The sequence below is a fragment of the Alosa sapidissima genome, chromosome 7 (genome assembly GCF_018492685.1).
Source record: "Alosa sapidissima isolate fAloSap1 chromosome 7, fAloSap1.pri, whole genome shotgun sequence".
In the NCBI taxonomy this organism is placed as follows: Eukaryota; Metazoa; Chordata; class Actinopteri; order Clupeiformes; family Clupeidae; genus Alosa; species Alosa sapidissima.
In genome coordinates, this window is record NC_055963.1 from 36,979,368 (window position 1) to 36,998,976 (window position 19,609).

A 19,609-nucleotide genomic window follows, 5' to 3' on the forward strand; every position below is an offset into this window, starting at 1 on the left:
GCAAGAAGTGCATGAATATAAGTGCATGAATATAACCATCGCAAGAAGTGCATGAAGTCCATCACTGAAAATCACACCAAAATCGTACAATGTAAGGCCGGCTTTAAATGTTGATGTTAGCCTTCTCGTGGTGTTTTAAGTATTAAGTAACTGACCCGCCTGCAAATGACCCGAATATCATTAAAAATATTTTTTATGACTCGTAACCGCAGGTCATCGCTCAATTTAGATCAACCCGTGCACCACTGGTTTGTATTATGTGTCAATTAAGCCAAATTAAGAAGAAAATCTTTAGTGTAACTTTTTTAACAGAAAAAAATCAAGTCAGCATTTACCAGGCAACTCAATTTATACAACAGAATTATGGATCATATTAGGGCTCCACAGGTCACATGTAGTTCCTGATTCATGTTTTGTCAGTATGTTGTGGTATTATTTCTGTCAACATGTCCATTTGGTCTTTATTCTGCAAGAAATCTACAAAACATTCCACCTCAACTACTGAAATGCTCCAGGCATTTGGATGGGATAAAACAAGTTTCCCAGTGCCTGCTCTCCTCAAATGTGTAATTCTCTCTTTCTTCCTGACTAGAGATGTCAGAAATGAGCAGGACAGCTTTGAAATAAAAAGAATGTGATTGTATGCCATATGCTTTGTCTTTCAAAGGCTTCTACCCAGTTAACCACACAGACTGCTTGCAGTCATACCTCCACCACTGCTTTGATGGAATTACTGGAGAGCTGGCCCATGCTTTCTTTCCCCCAACGGGGGAAATCCATTTTGATGATGATGAGTATTGGATCTTGGGTAACATGCGATTCAGCTGGAGAAAAGGTCAGTATATCCTTAAGTCTCTAGCACTTGATGATGCATTTAACTTTCAACGGCAATTAACAGTTTTTAGTTATCAAATCAGACATATGGAGAATCACCGACTCACAGACGGTATATTTCACCAGCCCCATGTCATGTGTTATTTCATAGGAGTTTGGCTAACAGACCTGGTCCATGTGGCAGCTCATGAGATAGGACATGCTCTTGGTCTCATGCATTCCCAGAATCCTAAGGCCCTGATGCATCTGAATGCTACACTGACAGGCAGGAAACATATTACACAGGATGAGGTTTGGGGCCTCCACCGACTCTATGGTTTGTGTATTTGTTCAGAAGAAATTATGTAGTCTTCTGTAATACAAAATAATGAGTTTTGTACATAATGTTATCAATGTTACCAAGCTGTTCACAATACATAACACCACCAGAACATGTCACAATACTATGGCTGATGCTTCACTTTGCTCATTATCTACGTAAGTGCACTCTTATGAAAAAAAGCATATAAATAACACTTATTTAATACTGGACACATTTTTGTTAAGGTGAGACACTACAGGTGAAAAGGGTAAAAAAAAAAATTAACGAGCAGATATCACTATGAAACTTCCCCAGTTGATTACTTACATTAATATGTGAAAAAAATAGTTTTATGTAATTTTTACATATGCAAATTAGGCATTTTCTAATTAAATATGCGCTAATTTGCATACATTTTAAAACATGAAATCTCAGCATTGGATACAGCCAGGTTCAAAATGATGTTGGAAAATTACAGAGGGATTTATGGTTATCTACTTTTGTTATCCTGTAAATCAGAGTATGCTGTCAATAGCCTTAAAAAAATGATTTTTGCCATGTTTTTAGGCATAAAATGTCATATAAACCAGGCTTGGAATAATATATCAACAAACCCCTCTGTAAAAATCGTCTAAATATAGTTAAGCATAAGACTAGAAAGTTGTATGGTGTATGTAAGTGCTTCTGAAGTGGAGATTTCATGCTCAGAGTGGGAGAGGAAACTCATTTTGAGAAAACCGCCGTGAAACAAGCCAATGAGATTCCGTTCTCTGCCTAGACTCGCCTTTGAACTTTCACGTTGCTGATACAAAGGAAGTGTCCATATATGGATCACATAGTGTGATACGGGAAAAACAGAGCTTTCCAACGGTACTACACATCATATGTTTTGGATCACAGTCGCGGTAGTACATGCAAGGTTAGAATGCTAACTTTTTGGAGAAATATACAGGCACGAGTTAACACTTTCAATGTAATGAAATAAACACTTAAATGTGTAAATCGGACTTTTTTGTTATAGTAGTGTGACAGAATACACGCTAAGGTAGCAAACTAGCCCAAAATCTCGAAATTGACCAGTGCATGAAAAAACGATGTTTTCACCTGCCGTGTCTCATCTTAATCTATTTTTTATGTTTGTGATATAACAAATACTTTTGACTACAAGCATAAGGATAATGTAATGCCAACTCTCTTATATATCACTGATTCTTGATAAGGGACAAAAGTACTTTTGAAAAGTGACAAACAAAAAATTGATACTACATTAATTTGAATTGGATATCATCATAAACATAGATCTCATCTATCATGCCTGAAAAGGAACAGGTTTTTTATTAACCACTTTTTATAAAAAATGACATTTACTGACTTAGTAACTTGTCATTTGTCAACTCCGTCTGACACATGAAAATATGTTTTTTTGTGTGTTTGATCAATTCAACAACACTGTAAAGTCTTTAAGTGTGTAGAAATTGTGTGCCTTAGCAAGGTTTAGTGATAAATTGCATTGTATACACTTTTAATATCATTTTACATTGTTTTGGAATAAGCCATTTTAAATTAACTTAATTTAGTTTACTATTTTTTTTAATTTTTAATACATACAATCAGTGGTTTTGTGCACACAAGACACTGATGCATGTAGATAAGTTGGTGTTTTAATGTATGAACACACTCAATTGGACAAAAGAAACATACATTTTTTTATAAAAATGAAAAACCTCCATCTTACGGGGTTGACACACAACTGACGGTGTTGACACACAATTGACGGAGTTGACAAACTAATCGAGAATCAAACTGATTAAAGATATTTACCTAGTTTTGACATGGCAATATCAAGGGAAAGGGTATCAAACTTCAACAGGACCTCAGGCAAGTAAGTTCTATGATTTGCTCCAATTTCTCTCAGCAAGTAAATCATTACTGCCTTCGGTGTAGAGCCAAGTATTAGATATTTATATATAATAGTTTGTCTAACCTGCGGGACTTGGGCATTGGAAAAGAGATGTTGAACATGCCTATGCTCTATGAAGTCCATAACATCAGGGGCTATGGCATAGAGCTCCCTGGTCTGGCTTGCTTGGAGGGGACAAGCTGTCCCTGTCAGTTTCAAAATCTTTCACTGGACAGAAACAGACATCCCTCCTCCTAGCCTAGTCGCCTGCTGTAGTTTTACTGGTCACCTTGTATTTTATAGTTGTATCAGGTAGCTTAGTTGACTTTACATTCTCCTATGTGGGCATAACACTTCAGCCATTTGGAACAGAAGAACACACCAGAATAGGCCTGTTTAGTAAGCAGGATTTGATGGCTGCATTGCAATTCAATGCAGAAGTAGCATAATCCAAGAATATGTTACTCAGATTGAATATGTTACAAAATACATATTTGGGCATGTATTCTGTAACAGAATACTTTTTGAAAGTATCCTTCCCAACACTGCCTACATCTCATGAGTCCCATGCGCTTTCCCACCAGTGGAGCTAGTTGGCTAGTTGATCAAACTACTGCCAACTTAAAAAAAAAAAGCTTAACTCCAGTCGCAATTCAAAGACCACTGTTTTCCAGCAACAGCAAGTAGCAAGGAATTCACGTGGAACTGTCGTAACTCTGTCATCATTATGTTAAGCCCGCCCACCGACTCTACACACGATATGATTGGCCTGATTGAAGTTTGATTTTTCCAGCTCACAAGCCAACAGAGAGTTGCTAGACTACCCTGGCTGCAAATTACATTTGCTGCTGCTAGGGTACGTCTAGATTTCTAGGCTACCCGCCTCCCATATTTAGGGTGAAAATTGGAAGTAGGACCACAAGGATGCAAAAACTCAACTTTCACATCTTGGTGTTCTATATCTACATCAATGGTCTTTCCTAACCACCAGTGATCATCATACACCACTGCCAGCCAATCCCCTGTCTCAATACTGTTGATAATTATATCAACAGTAGCACCCCCAGGATCTTTCAATGGCTCCTCTTCCATTTCTTCTACCAAATCTTACATTTCATCGACCGAATCCCCTGCTTCTCCCAACTAGTCTTCCATCTCCTCCATCAACATGGCCAATGGACGGCTCTTTCTGGCCCTTGCATCAGTCTGCTGCTCCTCTGAGCAGTCTCTTATACAAAGAGTAGCTGGGGGAAAGCATAGGCAATACAATGGCTCACTGCAAGAGCATGATAGTTGTCTGTACCTAACACCAAACTGGCGAAGCCTATGAAGAAGCCGATACTTCTTTAGAACCTTGCCTGATACACTGCAAAAAGTGCTATTAATCGTATAATAAGATCAAAAAATCTATTTGGTATTGTTTCTAGTATGAAAAGACTTACCTAGTAGCCTGGAAGATCCAGACCCTGATAATCTAGAAAGATTAAGGGTCTGACAAAGAACAATGTAATGGCTCAACTCGAGGGGCGGCAACAAGCATGCATTTAAAAATCTCACTGCACGCAAATGGATAGCGCTAGACCATGTTTACTCTGAATGATTTCGGACTTCGACGCAATCGGATAACACTACGACCAATATGTACCGTCCTCCAACATTGCATCGCTGTCTTCATCAGCTTAGCTGGTTCCCCGGAATGTTGGGGTAAAAGTACCGTGCATCATTGCTTTTTGCCAGAGTGTCTCGCAGAGACAATTCCATTGTGCTCTTGCGAGAACTCTGGATTTCCAGGGTACTTACCTAGCGCTCTCTTGAAAGATCATTTGACTTAATTTAAGAACACTTTGACTTATTTTATGGAGTCTTATCAAGACAAATTTACTTAACGCACTGGCAGACAAATTGGCTTGCTTTTAGGACAAATTTGTCCTAAACGCACTGGAAGAAAAATTTGCTTATTTTCAGGATGAGATGTCTTAAAATAAGTCAAACATTTCTTAAATTAAGTCAAATGATTTCATCAGAAAGCTCTAGGTAAGTCTCTTTATACTGAAAACAATACAAACTAGTTTTTTATCTTGATATAAGATTAATAATCTTGGTTAGATTTTTATTAGATACACAGTTTTTGCAGTGTAAGTTGTCTATGACCTGATTTTTCAACGGCTCGTTTCTGTGCCACATAAGTTGTATAATTCCTTCTCACCTCTTGTGGAAAAGAAGATATATCCCAATGTTGGAGTTCCGCTGTAGGCTTCCCGTTATCATCCTCTCTATTTCTGTTCATGGAGAATCTACAATCATTTTATCTTTTAGTTTGACATTGGACTTTTCTATTTGAGCCTTCTTTTTCCGCCATTCCTGCTTTCTTAGTTTGTGTTGCTCTTTTGTTAATTTCTTTACCTTTTCTTTCAATGCTTTTATCTCCCTTGCATGTCTTTTCCTGGTTTTTCTCCTTTCTCTCTCAGCTGCATAGCTCTGGACCTTTTCTTTGCTTTCCTCCAATACTTTCTGCAGTGCCTTTTTGCTCTGGGTTTTAATTCTCCTACTTGTTTTACTTTTTTGTTTTGAACCCTGTCCTTCCACCTCTGTCTCTCCTATTCTAACTGCTGTTTACTGTCCCTACTGCTTTCTGGGTCACTGTTAATTCTTTCTCTCTCTTTTCTCTGGTACTGTTTCTTTGTTTTTGCTCCTACACTGACAAACTCTTTTTCTATCCATGTCTGCCTAGAGTACAGATAAAAACAATACTTTTTATGAGTTATTATTATAAGTTATTTGGCATTTGGGTATATTAAGATGTTTTAAGTCAATAAACATGGATACTTAGATCATATTATCATGTTATGTAGTTGTTATACATTAGTATTACAGTATTAGTATTTGGGAGCACTTTTCCACTCCGTCAGCTTACATGTCAACACCGTCAGACAAAATATCTGACAGAGTTGACGTCTGACGGAGTTGACAAAACAACATGTTTTTTTTTAACTTAATCATGTGTAGTAGATGGTAGCCATTTTGATTTTCCTCAGTTGCCTGCTGCCACTAAACTAAACCAAAACACCAACTTTTATTTCAAACTTCTTGATTGAATTCAGCTCTACTTTGAAGACAGTGTTGACACATAAAAGCTGTGACCACCGGGATTTCAACTTGTTTGATGAATATTTATTAAAAAAAAAACACTTACGAGACCATGTGTTGGACTGCTGCATCCATCAACAGAAAGTCAAAGGGGGTCCTCAGGGTTAAAGCTGACCAAAATATGCCTGATTTATTTCGAATTTGAAAAATATCTGACAGAGTTGACATGAATTGAGGACAGATTTTGAAAGGCTGTTGTTAAATAATGCAATGTTCACTTTAAGTATTTTGTGATATTTCATTAAGCCATCCAATTAACCTCATAATCATATTTGTGCATTTTGGGCATTTTAAAACACTTTATTTTTGCAGTTTGATACTGATACCTCTGCGGAGGACGAGTTCATTTGCATGGGCTTTCATAGTACAGTGCCGGTATTATTTGAAAGTACTATGACGTTCTGCAGTCGTAATGGAACCAACTTTTATCTCGTAAATTACCCCACTAATAATGCCCTGAATGGTACAAAACTTCTGCAGTAGTACAACTATGACCTTTAGTCCAATAACGAGGCATTAGAAAGTGCACCAGGAGGCATTTACTTATTTAAATAAGACTTGCCTGATTATCTGCTACTATACCGCTGCGTCAACGTTTCTTCCGTGATTTGGGAAAAGCCCGTAAAAGTCCTGGCAGGAAGCATGCATAAGGATGTAGATCCAGGAATGCACTAATATTTTGTTCGTAGTCCAGTTTGCAACAATTATTAGTTAACACTAAGTTGTAAACACTTCAGAAAAAAATATTAAAAACTGGATATACCAAAAAACGTTGATGTAGCCTAATCGCTTCCTGCCAGGACTTTTACGGGCTTTTCCCAAACCCCGGAAGAAACGTTGACGCAGCGGTATAGTAGCAGATAATCAGGCAAATCTTATTTAAATAAACTTACAAACTTTCTAATGCCTCGTTATTGGACTAAAGGTCATATTTGTACTACTGCAGAAGTTTCGTACCATTCAGGGCATTATTAGTGGGGTAATTTACGAGATGTTTTACGAGATGAAAAGTTGGTACCATTACGACTGCAGAAACTCATTCGTTTCTGACAGCGCTACTCGACCAGGGTTCTACCAAGGTAAAACAGGTTCTGGGAGGGTGTTTGGCTCGGGGTCATGGTGCAAAGGACCCTAGGGTGAAATTACTCCGAACCATCGCTTTAAGTTTCCTAGATTTAACATTAGTTAAATACCAAGGCAATCTCATTCATGTACCTGCTCTCTTAATGTTTCTTAGAATGTATTTTTAGTAGAGTTGATCATTTATGTATCTTCATTATTTTTAGCCTAAAAATGGGGAGAGCAGACATAAAACAAAATAACCTAACAACATTAAATGCATTGATAACATTTCAATTAAGTTCTAATGACTAAAAGAGCATGTTTCTTAAAAACCATTGCGACAAAATCCAATGGGTACACAATTCAAATGCTTTTTATTTACTGTATGTGCTCTACATTGGTTGTGGAAGAGAAACTCAGCTCTCCAGATTCAGTCTGCCTTCATGGATTTTGGTGTTTTTGGAGATGTCTGCAAGGGTATTCCAGAAAGAAGGTTTACTGGCTTAACTGGGTATGTTAACCCAGAGTAAGCAGTAAACCTGGGATTTTAGTTCCAAAATGTAAGTCACTATGGTAACATGGGCTCTGAACTTAACCTGGTAGGGGGTAGGTTTTGTTCAGGTTATGTTCGGTTATTTAAGTGCATGTTCAACCAGGCCGCTGTTTTGACATTTGTCACAATATGGCGTTTCCTTTTGAGGAAGGTCCGATTGACAAAGAAGCACATATCATCTGTGCTATTCACCGTGAGAAGGTAATAAGACAACGACACGAAAAAGATCCTGTCTTTTTCAAACGAGTTTTTGTAAGAGCGCTACCGTTTTTCAGCGGAATCCTTATTATATCTGAAAAACATTCTCCATCCCTGCATTTCTAACGTTACGCATCATGGATCAATTAGAATAGAATAGAATAAAATAAATCTTTAATGTAACCTACACCATGGTGGACATTTGTCTTTGGCTCACCAGACATACAAGACAGATGGACATAAACTACAGACATCATCTCAGACACATTGAAGATCTCATTAAAACAAGTAGGCTACAGTAACAAAGGGGAAAATATAGAAAATGAATAAATAGGTTTAAATAGGCATTTTTTACTTTTATCAAACCTACATGTATTACAGTGTTACAAATAGCTTTGTTTAGTTAAACTGAAACTGAACTTGAATAGTTTGTTGAATAGTTAATCCCCAGCATCATTATTTAAATTATGAATGTCAAACACAATTATGAAAATGTACACTAATTGAATGGTATTTTACAGCATATTGACACTTCACAGGCTCTGCAAACCATTTGCTATTATGACATGGTGGAAGATATTAAAACAGCCTCTGGGAATCTCAAGTAACTAATCTCTATGATGATGTTACATCATCCTCTACTTTCTACCAAACATTTTCCCTTTGTCTCTCTCTTCTCTTGTCTGCAGGGTGTTTGGATAGGCTGTTTATTTGCTCTGCGTGGGCTCGCAAGGGTTACTGTGAAAGTAAGAGAAAGCTCATGCAGAAACATTGCCCTTCGAGTTGTGATTTTTGCTATGGTAAGTAATGAAGCCCTGTTGTACTATAATTTAGGATGACTCTTGGGTTTTACAGAAACATGTTTTCTAACTGCATTTAGGAAAAAATCCTGTTTTGGCTATTAGCTATTACACTAAAAATCTAATTTAAGGATTTCCAAGGATTGTTAAATTGGATGGAATGCTAAGTTAGGATGACAGACCCTGTCCTAAATTCAAACTGCCAAAAATATCTGCTGCACTCGTTATGTATGTCACTGGCGTCTCAGCGTCGAGTAGGGTTGGGTATCGTTTGAATTTGAACGATTCCGATTCCAATTCCGATTTCTTATTTAGATTCCGGTTCCTAACGATTCTCGATTCCAATTTTTTTAAGAGGCATGGTCAAAAAAAGTTTAGGATATTTTAAATGAGCTAGCTAACCAACGGTCTTTCTCAGGGTATCTGCACATTTTCCAAGTGCAAATTTAAAGACTTTTAAGACCTTTTCAAGACATCTAAATGAAAATTAAGACTATACCACGGCAAAAAGATATATATGACTGTTTATGCAATAGTTTTTTTTTCCTACTAATTTTAACCCCCACCCCATTTTGGATGTCTACAGAAGTTACCAAATATATTTTGGCGAAAGAAAAATAATTGTGTGTGAATTACCTTCACAGCTATAAATGCCCAATTGACTTCACCTGTGTCTGTAGTAGCCTAGGGCTACTTGCCAAAGACATGTGCACTGGACTGGATTCCCTTCAATATTTTTTTCAAAGTTAGACTAAGCTATTTACATATTTTAATAAGCCTACTTTATATAATTTACTATGTGCATCTATTGTCCAATATGCAGCACAGCAAATTAAAGTTAATCCACTACTTTACATTTTGCATACCAGTTGTATCTAAACCAACCAAAGCTTGACTGAAACATTGTAAAACCATTGACTTGTTTTAAATTAAGAGACAGGTCCTCCTCGCATGATCCTGCTGAAAACTGCTGGTTTCATCTCAAGCACGCACGTATTATGAACGCACGTTTTTTTTTTATGTAGCAGTCGCCGACATTCAAAAAATATGCGGTTATATTTCACAACTTTTGCGAAGTAGGCCTAGCCTACTGGGAAACGCTGGCAAGCAAGCTGCTGGCAGATATTACAGGTTGGCTATTATAACTTAGACAGATATTTTCTTCCCTAGGCTAGGCCAGCAACACACGCTGGAAAGATCCAAACAGATCAACTTAAAGGAGAATTCCGGTGTGATATTGACCTAAAGTGTATCGAAACATGATACCGAGTGTGAACGTATGTCTCATAGCCCATCTCGGCTTGTCCCCTGCACTCCAAAATCTGGCGCTAGTTAGCCGATGCTACCAACATCTTTTTCAATAGTGGTGCTTCGGCATCGGGCTAGCCATGCAAATAAATCACTGTTTTACACCCATTTACAAGGCTCAATGTATCTCCACACTTCATTGGTAGACTTCCGAGGGCCCTGACATTTAAAACGAGACATTGAGAACTTTGAAAAGGCACTGGTAGTTTACTTACAAGACGATTTATACAGACAGTATCTTCACAAAGTTTAGCGTTTGCAGCCATCTTGAATTTAGTCACGATAAGTCGAGCAACGAGTAAGAATGAACAGCTATGATAAGGGATCAGATTCCAAAAATAATTCAGTGGAAATGCATGGATTCCAGTTGCTGCTACTGGAAGAAACTGGAATCCATGCATTTCCATTGAATTATTTTTGGAATCTGATCCCTTATCATACCTGTTCATTCTTACTCGTTGCTCGACTTATCGTGACTAAATTCAAGATGGCTGCAAACGTTAAACTTCGTGAAGATACTGTCTGTATAAATCGTCTTGTAAGTAAACTACCAGTGCTTTTTCAAAGTTCTCAATGTCTCGTTTTAAATGTCAGGGCCCTAGGAAGTCTACCAATGAAGTGTGGAGATACATTGAGCCTCGTAAATGGGTGTAAAACAGTGATTTATTTGCATGGCTAGCCCGATGCCGAAGCACCACTACTGAAAAAGTTGTTGGTAGCATCGGCTAACTAGCGCCAGATTTTGGAGTGCAGGGGACAAGTCGAGATGGGCTATGAGACATACGTTCACACTCGGTATCATGTTTCAATACACTGTAGGTCAATATCACACCGGAATTCTCCTTTAACATATACAGTATTTCCTCCTGATTGCGAAGCACTGCACATAATTTGACCAGCAGTCTTCGCGTCCATAGTTTGTGAAACGATGCTGCGTCCAAGCAAAGATTTTAGATGCCAAGCGCAACTCCAAAAAGGAGAACAAATGAGCGTCCAGCTTGAGGCTGCGCCGGACAGGGCTTTTTTTTATTTTAAAATCCATATGTCCGGCCTAAATTCGAACGTATGGCCAACCTATCGTTAACTGGCTTACCAACTCTTTCTCCCGCTCATTCTACCGTAGGCTTCCTCATTCCACGTAGGCTACCTGTCTATCTCTCAGGCCTCAGCTACACCACGAAAACGTCAGGCATATTATTTTGTACATACTGTTTTCACACCTTTAACCACACCCGTGAAAAACATCTTCACTCTGCAACCACTACACTTCCTCCCGTAGCCTAATAGCCTAGTCACTTATACAATTGCGTTTTAAATACACGAAACTGGATGGAGACATCACTCGCTCTCTTGCACTTGCTGGCGGTCCCATACGCACATTTAATACCTCTCTTTCGAAAATTCAGTTGTATTTAAGACTTTTTAAGGATCCGCGGGAACCCTGCTTGAAATAGTGTGACATTCTCCATGAATTTTAATTCTATGAACTATGCGCTTCTTCATTGGTGTTCAGCTGTTTCTTCTTCTGGTCGGCGGACTGGGAATCGAAACTAGGAATCGAAATTTAAACTTGAACGATTCCGGGAAAATCGCAAAGATAGTCCCGGTTCCAACCAATACTCGATATTCGATACCCAAGCCTACCGTCGAGGTCCCCTCCTTGAGAATGTGTAGGGTTCCCGTTACGTCCTGGGAACATTATTAGGGACGTCTAAAGCACGTCCCCGGGACATTGCGTAGACTTTGACGGAACGTCTTCTAGTTGTCACCGCGACATTATTGCAGGACGTTCAAAGGACATACGTGACAGTAACGTCAGGGGAAGACTTTTTAGACGTCAACATACTGCCAACCTTTTAATAACAATAATAATAATAATAATAATAAATATAGCTGCAAGCAGCAATGTGGGGGCCAAGCAGACAGTTCAGCAGGCCAGATTTGCCATGCAACTCAATGCCGTGGCATCAGGCATATAGCAATAAGCAGTCACAGCAAGTTCCATGTCAAACAACCCCAAGATTGGCTGAGTTACAAGGTCAAGTTTCACATCAAAACATAACTGATTTTGTGTGGCTGAACCAGGGCTGAGTGTCGCTGCCCCCTCACCCAGCCAACCCACCACCGCAATCGCCCCTGCCCGTCCCACCCCGCCCCACCCTTGCACGCACGCATTAGAATTAACTGGATGGAACTCGCTGTCATCAGTTTCACATCAAAAATAAAAGATCGATTGAGATATGATCATGCTTGCTGTGATTTCAATGCCCCAATAGAGGTCAAAGGTCACCAAATTATTTGTGCATCATCAGGATGAACCAGACGGTTCTATGGGCTGCCATTGACCTCCATTGCAGAATAATGCAGCAACTACAGGCCAAAATACATTGTTGGCAATTACAGAGCCCCCTAGAGGTCAAAGGTCACCAAATTTCTTGAGCGTCCTCCTGGTGGGTCTTGAGGACCATGTACTAAGTTTGGTTTTGATACATGAAAGCGTTGCTGAGATATGAGCTCACTTCCTGTTTGGCGGCTTCACCGCAAATTTCGATTGGCTGTTACAGGCGCTTCTGTCAATTGTTCCAGAAAAAAAAAACACTGATAAGGCATGGTCTGAAGATGGTCTCTGCCAATTTTGGTGAGGATCCACTGAAATTTGTGACCTGCGAAAATTTTTACGTGTTTTTGATTAAATCCAATATGGCGGCCGAATCAATTACGATGACATCACAAATTGACTTGGGTCGTCCTAAGGACCTCCAACAGTATTACCAGACACCAGTAGTGCATTTGAATTCTAAGCACAACAGCAGCTACAGGCCAAAAGGCATGTTTCTCAATTACAGCGCCCCCTAGAGGTCAAAGGTCACCAGATTTCTTCAGCGTCCTCCTGATTGGGTCCTGAGTCCATGTACTAAGTTTGGTTATGATAGATGAATGGGTTGCTGAGATATGAGCTCACTTCCTGTTTGGCGGCTTTGCCGCAAATTTCGATTGGCTGATACACGCGAACAGTTTTAGTTCCGAAGACAAAAAGCAATGCATTAATGAGGCATGGTCGGAAGATCATGTGTGTCAAGATTGGTGACGATCGGACAAAATTTGTGACCTGTGAAAGATTAGTTTCACTTTCACTAAAATTCAATATGGCGGAAAATCCATCATGGCGGAAAATGACCTCATAGGGTGCGTTGAACTCTGCTTGGTCTAAGGATTCCAAGGATAACTCATTTTTCAAAATCGAGCCAACGGGTCAGAAGTTACGGGCATGAAAGCATGTCCAACTTTGGCCTGTTGGTGGCGCTAGAGCGCTCGGGTTGCGGACTTGAAACTTGGTGAAATTAATCATGGGGCACTGCCTAATTAGTGTACCAAATTTCACAACTTTTCACCAGACGGTTCTATGGGCTGCCATAGACTTCAATGGCAGAGGATTTATAATAAATATAGCTGCAAGCAGCAATGTGGCCAATTTCGATTGGCTGCTACGGGCAAACGCTTCCGTCAATTGTTATGGAAATCAAAGCACTGATAAGGCATGGTTTGAAGATGGTCTGTGCCAATTTTGGTGAGGATCCGATGAAATTTGTGACCTAGGGAAATTTGATAGTGGTTTTGATTAAATCCAATATGGCGGCCAAATCAATTATGTTGATGTCATGAATTGCCATCTGTCGACATAAGGATCTTCCACAGTATTACCAGACACCACTAGTACATTGTAATTCTAGGCACAACAGCAGCTACAGTCCAAAAGGCATGTTACTGATTTACAGCGCCCCCTAGAGGTCAAAGGTCACCAAATTTCTAGAGCGTCCTCCTGATGGGGTCATGAGTCCATATACCAAGTTTGGATTTGATGACTGCAAGGGTTGCTGAGATATGAGCTCACTTCCTGTTTGGCGGCTTTGCCGCAAATTTTGATTGGCTGTTATGGGCGAACGGTAATACTTCCGAAGACGAAAAGTGATAACTTTTGTGAGGCTTGGTCTGAAGATGATCTGTTTAAAATTTGGTGGGAATCAGAGAAAGTATGTGACCCCTGATACATTTTAAGTGTTTTTGATGAAATCCAAAATGGCGGAAAATGACGTCATAGGGTGCGTTGAACTCGGCTTGGTCCAAGGATTCCAACGATACCTGACTTTTGAAAATCGGACCTACAGGTAAAAAGTTACGTGAGTGAACACACTTCCAACTTTGGCCTGTTGGTGGCGCTAGAAGGTTCGAGTTGCCAACATGAAACTTGGTGACATGAATCATGGGACCGTCCCCAATCAGTGTGCCAAATTTCCCAACTTTTTACCAGACGGTTCTATGGGCTGCCATTGACTTCCATTGCATATAATAATAATAATAGGAAAACATAGAAACACAATGAGCCCCCAATAATATGCTATGTGCCTTACATGACAACTACCCATCTTACATAGCACTTATACATAGGCCAACAATATAACGTTATTGTCGGGCCAACACAAGGACATTCTTGGGAAGTTTTTGAACCAAGGGACTTAACGGGGACGTCCCCAAAAGGTCCGACACCGGACATCACACAAGGACCAAAGGAGAACTTGCTCCAGAAGTCAATAACGTTCTGGTGACGTTCGCTAGAGAACGTGATGTTTGGGACCAATCGGGGACGTGAATGTCCGGTTAAAGTCCGGGGGACATCCCGTGTTTGTTGGGATCTCCCCTAGACATTTTTCCAGCAGTGGTACTGATGCAGACAGTTGGTAACCCAACTAAGATAGGGGGTTTGGGGGCAGACTCCCCCGTTAGAACATTTAAAAAAATAACCCCTCAAATGATGACTTCTGGCAAGTTTTGTGGAAAGAAAAGGAAAGGTTGAGACTTACAAATATGCCATAACCTTCAACAGATTCAAGGCATCTGTTGTGAAAGAACATGACAATTACAAAGCATGATTATTGCAGCACATACCTTGAACAGGTCACAAATAAAATGTTAGTATAATTTAGGACAGGATTATTCATGTCAGTAATTATTCACCATACACTGAATGGTAGTATTGTGGAGAAATTGTAATGTACTACTTTATGTGATTTGATACATAACATCTCTCTTTACAGAGTTTCCAATCCCCACACCTGCCCCCACCCCACTCCCTGCTAGAACAAAACAGAAGTTTGTTGCTGAGGGAAAGACCCTGACCTTCCGTTGTGGAAAGAAAATTAAAGCAAAAATGGGCAAAGTGTTGTAAGTATAACTCGTTGTTTTAAACACTGGGAAGAGTAATGTAATATGTGTGTGTGTTTACAGTGCCTTCCAAAAGTATTAAGCACATTCATTCAAAGGCTAGCCTACCTAGATCCTACACATATCCTTTCCCAAACAGTATTTTTTAATAGTTATTGGTGATTGATGTTAGAATTCTGGATTTGGATAAATCATCTAGTAAATACCATCCTTATAACTATGAACTCTCCTGTGATGTATTGCAATTAAATGTTCATTTAATTCACAGCGGTACTGTTAATGTTAATTACACAGTGGCAAAGAATTAGACCTTCACCTTTCTATGCTGGTGTAGATATTCCATTTAAAATCAGCCATTCCCAGAAGAAATTTGCATCAGCTGATTCTAGACTATATTTCTGATAAATGTAATGTTTCAGGAGGGAAAAAGATATTTGACTATGCACACATTTAATATGTTGTGATTTTATTATTTGGTCTCTACAGCTGGTATAAGGATGGGGAGCTGCTGGAGTTCTCTCACCCAGGTTACATCACTCTTGAGAATGACCATATCAGCATAGTTGCTAATGCAATCAATGAAGGCACATACACGTGTATTGTACGGAAGAAGAACAAAGTACTTACCAACTACTCTTGGAGAGTGCGTGTACGCTTCTGAAGGGTACGATTGGTTGATTATAGAATACGCACACCAATTACAAGTGAGAACCTATGTAGGAAGATTAATTGCAACTGTGATGAATAAAGATTTTGTTTTTTGTCCACTTTCAATAATTATTTGCTGTTGATTTATGAGCTCACATTTATATGAATTTATGATTTTCTGGATGACACTTACATTCACACATACTTCCTAAAACACAGTGGGACAGGTGCATTGTTAGCATTTGACTAACTGCACTAAAACCAAACGTTGTAAGTGTAAAATGCTGCTGTGTGTCAATTTGCGTACACCTAGCATGGATTCAGCTGGTGCATTGCAAAACCATCTGGAACAAACATCAATATAATAGGTTATTATGAGACCTATATAACACAATTTCACACCCACCAACAAACATACGTTTTTTATTTTAAATAATTAAATAATTCTCATTGCAGTGTTTTATGATCACAATCTGTTACCTAGGAATCATTAGTCTCAAAAAAGTTCATCAGGAGGCCAAATTCACATTAGCCCTATGCATTCATACAATCCATGTGTACAGTTTATTTGGAAAGTCTGCCTTTAGAGGGTTTGCAGATGTGTAACCTTTGAACAGCTTGTTACTTGAGATTATGGATGAATATAAATTAATTCAATATGTTGAACATTAATGCGGATATCATTCATGTTTTGGCTTATTGAAGTCATAGACAAATATGCATTTTTAAATTTTTGTAATGTCTTTTTTTTTCTTTGAGCAATATTGAACACACTGCGAGTACACTGAAGAAGGCCGTAAGTCTAAATGCATTTAAGCAATACAACCGATTTGCAAAGTGCAGCCTTTTCTTCCTTCTACTAGATAACAAATCGCCTCTGAACCAAATAAGGGCTACATAATTTAATAAAAATTCTGATACATGTACTCTTGAAAAATGTCATTTATTTTCTTACATAAACTACAAATATCATGACTGTGTGTACAGATTAATAGACCAATTCAGTCTGGCACCCCAACAATGTAAAAAAGGAAACCTCAACAGGATAAAATTATTTATTCCTCGCACTACTATTTCAAAGGTAGATCACCTTTCATCAACTGAGGATACAAGATCACCAACAATCAGAGAGAACCATTCCCTCAACATCAGGGAACATCACTCCTCCACCAACACACCTAGATGCATACAAGCCATTGACGATGTGCTCTGCTCCAAGACCTACAGTTTGACATGCTGAAAGCACAAAACCCTGATGTTTAATCAGTACTGAAATGAAATGTAGCACTTTATTGTTTGACTCCGTTTCATCCTACCTTGGTTAATTGAATGTTATTGAATTTATTTATGAAAGTATTTGCGCCAAAAATATATTCCAGCCATTCAGAATATTTTATAAGATACACCAACAAAATATATATAATGCAATATCCCTCTAAATAGTTGCAAGAGAAAATGCTTCGCACATCAATAAACATTTTGAATGACTGGAGAGATGAGTTTTACAAAAACATTTTTATTTCTAATAAAACATACCCTAGATGCTAATACAAGTTATGTGTTAAGCAGCAATGTTGGGCATTCCACACCATATTCTAATTTAAGAAAAGTTGAAGACAAGGCTGACTTAAAATAAAAAAGACCAACACATTTACAGAAAAGAGAAAAAGACGACATCTTGAATCCACATTAAGGGCAATGAATGATGGCTGTAAACTGGATGGCTGAGACTAGGACTGAAACATACTGTATGTGTTATGGTCACATCACGGCCTTTGCTTGAGTACAAGGAGCCCCTTCATGATTCACACTGAAGTCGTTTTAAGGTGTTTACATTTCTTCACTTGCTCACAGATGCACTGGGTCAAAACTTCAGGCTGAAGCCCGGGCCTGCTTTAGATGCTCCTTGATTGGCCACGGTTAGATGGAACCCTGTGTCTTTAAGGTCATCATCCCCCTGAAGGAAGAAGCACAGATTTATATAGACTTACACAAATACATAGCCCTTGAAACAACTCCCATTTTGCTCAAAGTTGGTGGGTCACAAATGGAGGATCACTTATTTGACAGCTGGACTAAACACACTCAGGCTGGCAGAGAAGATTGCACTGAACCCCTTCCACGTGTTACATAAGGAGTACCAACTCCTGCCATCTGGAATACGCTTTAGGATGCCCAGCTGTAGGTGAAATAAATACAAACACTCTTTCCTCCCTCACTCTGTCATTACTCAATCAACAGAGGAGGGTAAAGTAGATCCCCCACTCCCTAGTCTAATGGACATTATCAGTGTGTAGGCTACTCCTGTTAAATGTGCCGTGAATGATTTTATCTTTTGTCTGTGTTTAAGTGTCTTTTGTTCTCACCAGCTGGCTGTAGCCTAGACCTCCTTCAGGGGGTCTGGGGCTTGTGCCCCTCTTTACACGCTGCTGTTCACTCTTAGCAGGCCACGTTGGGAACATGGATGGCTCTATCGGGAGCGGCGTCTCACGGAAATACTCATGTTTAAGAGCCTCCTCAGCCATGATGCGCTTACTGGGACAGTATGTTAGAAACCTGAGGGGGGTAAAGGATGCAGAGAGAAACAATGATTGCAAGAAGATTAGGCGAAGTGAGGAAAGCCATTTTTAACTGCAGCTAAGCAAACTACTCATAATCTTTCTACCACTAACATATACTAGGGCTGCAAGATATACCGTTTCCCCATTGTCATTGATGTGCAAAAGTCATATCGCATTACACACACCTGTGGTTCAGTGGCCAAGGAACTGGGCTAATATCCTGAAAAGTTATCCTAAGTTTAATATCTGGCTGCAAACACTTAGATGCCAAGTTCAATTCCCAAGTATGTTTTCGATAGTGTATGAATTACAGTTGCAGCTAAAAACTTGGACTGAACGCATGCAATATTTGTTTCAGCAATGTCTGATAGCTGGCAGATTAAAAGGCGAGGAGCATCATCAACACCTTTTGTATTCACACAGGGGCTTTCAGTGATGTCTGAGGCAAATTACTTGATTGTGCCCCTCCGGGGACCGTCTACAACACTCAGGAACTCAGTGTATATGAAAAACAGCTCAAGAGATCTATTGTTGATAGTCTCAATTTGACATGGATGTTCTGAGTATATTTTCAAGCATGTTCTTACTTGTTCATAAGATCAAAGCCTTGATCTGAGAGAAGTGCTCCAAAGCGCTTCCGCAGGTTGTTGTAAGGGTACTCTGTGAAGGTCATTTTCTTGACTGCGGGAAGCTCATTGTAACCAGGCCAGATCTTCTCACTAGGGGAGCCCAAATCCTGTGTATACACTAGTGAGTCAGTTGGTGGGGTGATATTAACACACACACACACACACACACACAATTGTTCACAGAGAAATTGAGTTCTTTGAGAAAATCCCATATTGTTCTATTAAAATTACAATGCCCATGAAAAGTATTCACCTCCTTTACAACATTGAGGGCGTTTTCACACCCGAGTCCGGACCCAGGTCCGAACCAACGTTCGAGTTTAGTTACATTGTATATGTTTACCTTTGATCCATTTAGTTTTGGTTTCACATTGCAATTTGGCTAACGCACTGAAGAACTTTGGGGGTGTTCCCTATAGGAGACCCTGCATTCCATGCAAAATAACAC

At 39.3% G+C, this 19,609-nt stretch overlaps 2 protein-coding genes and 1 long non-coding RNA gene across 9 annotated transcripts in view; 1 reads left to right on the plus strand and 2 right to left on the minus strand.

Moving 5' to 3' along the window:
• Positions 1-3,465, minus strand: part of LOC121713592 — a 23,382-nt gene extending 19,917 nt beyond the window's left edge. The window contains exon 1 of the long non-coding RNA XR_006032887.1: positions 3,390-3,465. This is a non-coding gene — a long non-coding RNA (uncharacterized LOC121713592). The remainder of the gene's footprint in view (positions 1-3,389) is intronic.
• Positions 1-16,097, plus strand: part of mmp23ba (matrix metallopeptidase 23ba) — a 24,342-nt gene extending 8,245 nt beyond the window's left edge. For both annotated transcript variants that reach the window (XM_042098246.1, XM_042098245.1), the window contains exons 4-8: positions 668-835; positions 986-1,150; positions 8,685-8,795; positions 15,197-15,323; positions 15,810-16,097. In XM_042098246.1, the coding sequence (XP_041954180.1) occupies positions 668-835; positions 986-1,150; positions 8,685-8,795; positions 15,197-15,323; positions 15,810-15,984 (746 nt within the window). In that variant the 3' untranslated portion in view covers positions 15,985-16,097. The remainder of the gene's footprint in view (positions 1-667; positions 836-985; positions 1,151-8,684; positions 8,796-15,196; positions 15,324-15,809) is intronic.
• An 801-nt stretch (positions 16,098-16,898) lies between these two features.
• cdk11b (cyclin-dependent kinase 11B) overlaps positions 16,899-19,609 on the minus strand; it is a 54,679-nt gene continuing 51,968 nt past the window's right edge. For all 6 annotated transcript variants that reach the window (XM_042098220.1, XM_042098218.1, XM_042098222.1 and 3 more), the window contains 3 exons: positions 19,120-19,268; positions 18,338-18,527; positions 16,899-17,928 (listed from right to left, as the gene is read on the minus strand). In XM_042098220.1, coding sequence (XP_041954154.1) covers positions 17,836-17,928; positions 18,338-18,527; positions 19,120-19,268 — 432 coding nt within the window. In that variant the 3' untranslated portion in view covers positions 16,899-17,835. The remainder of the gene's footprint in view (positions 17,929-18,337; positions 18,528-19,119; positions 19,269-19,609) is intronic.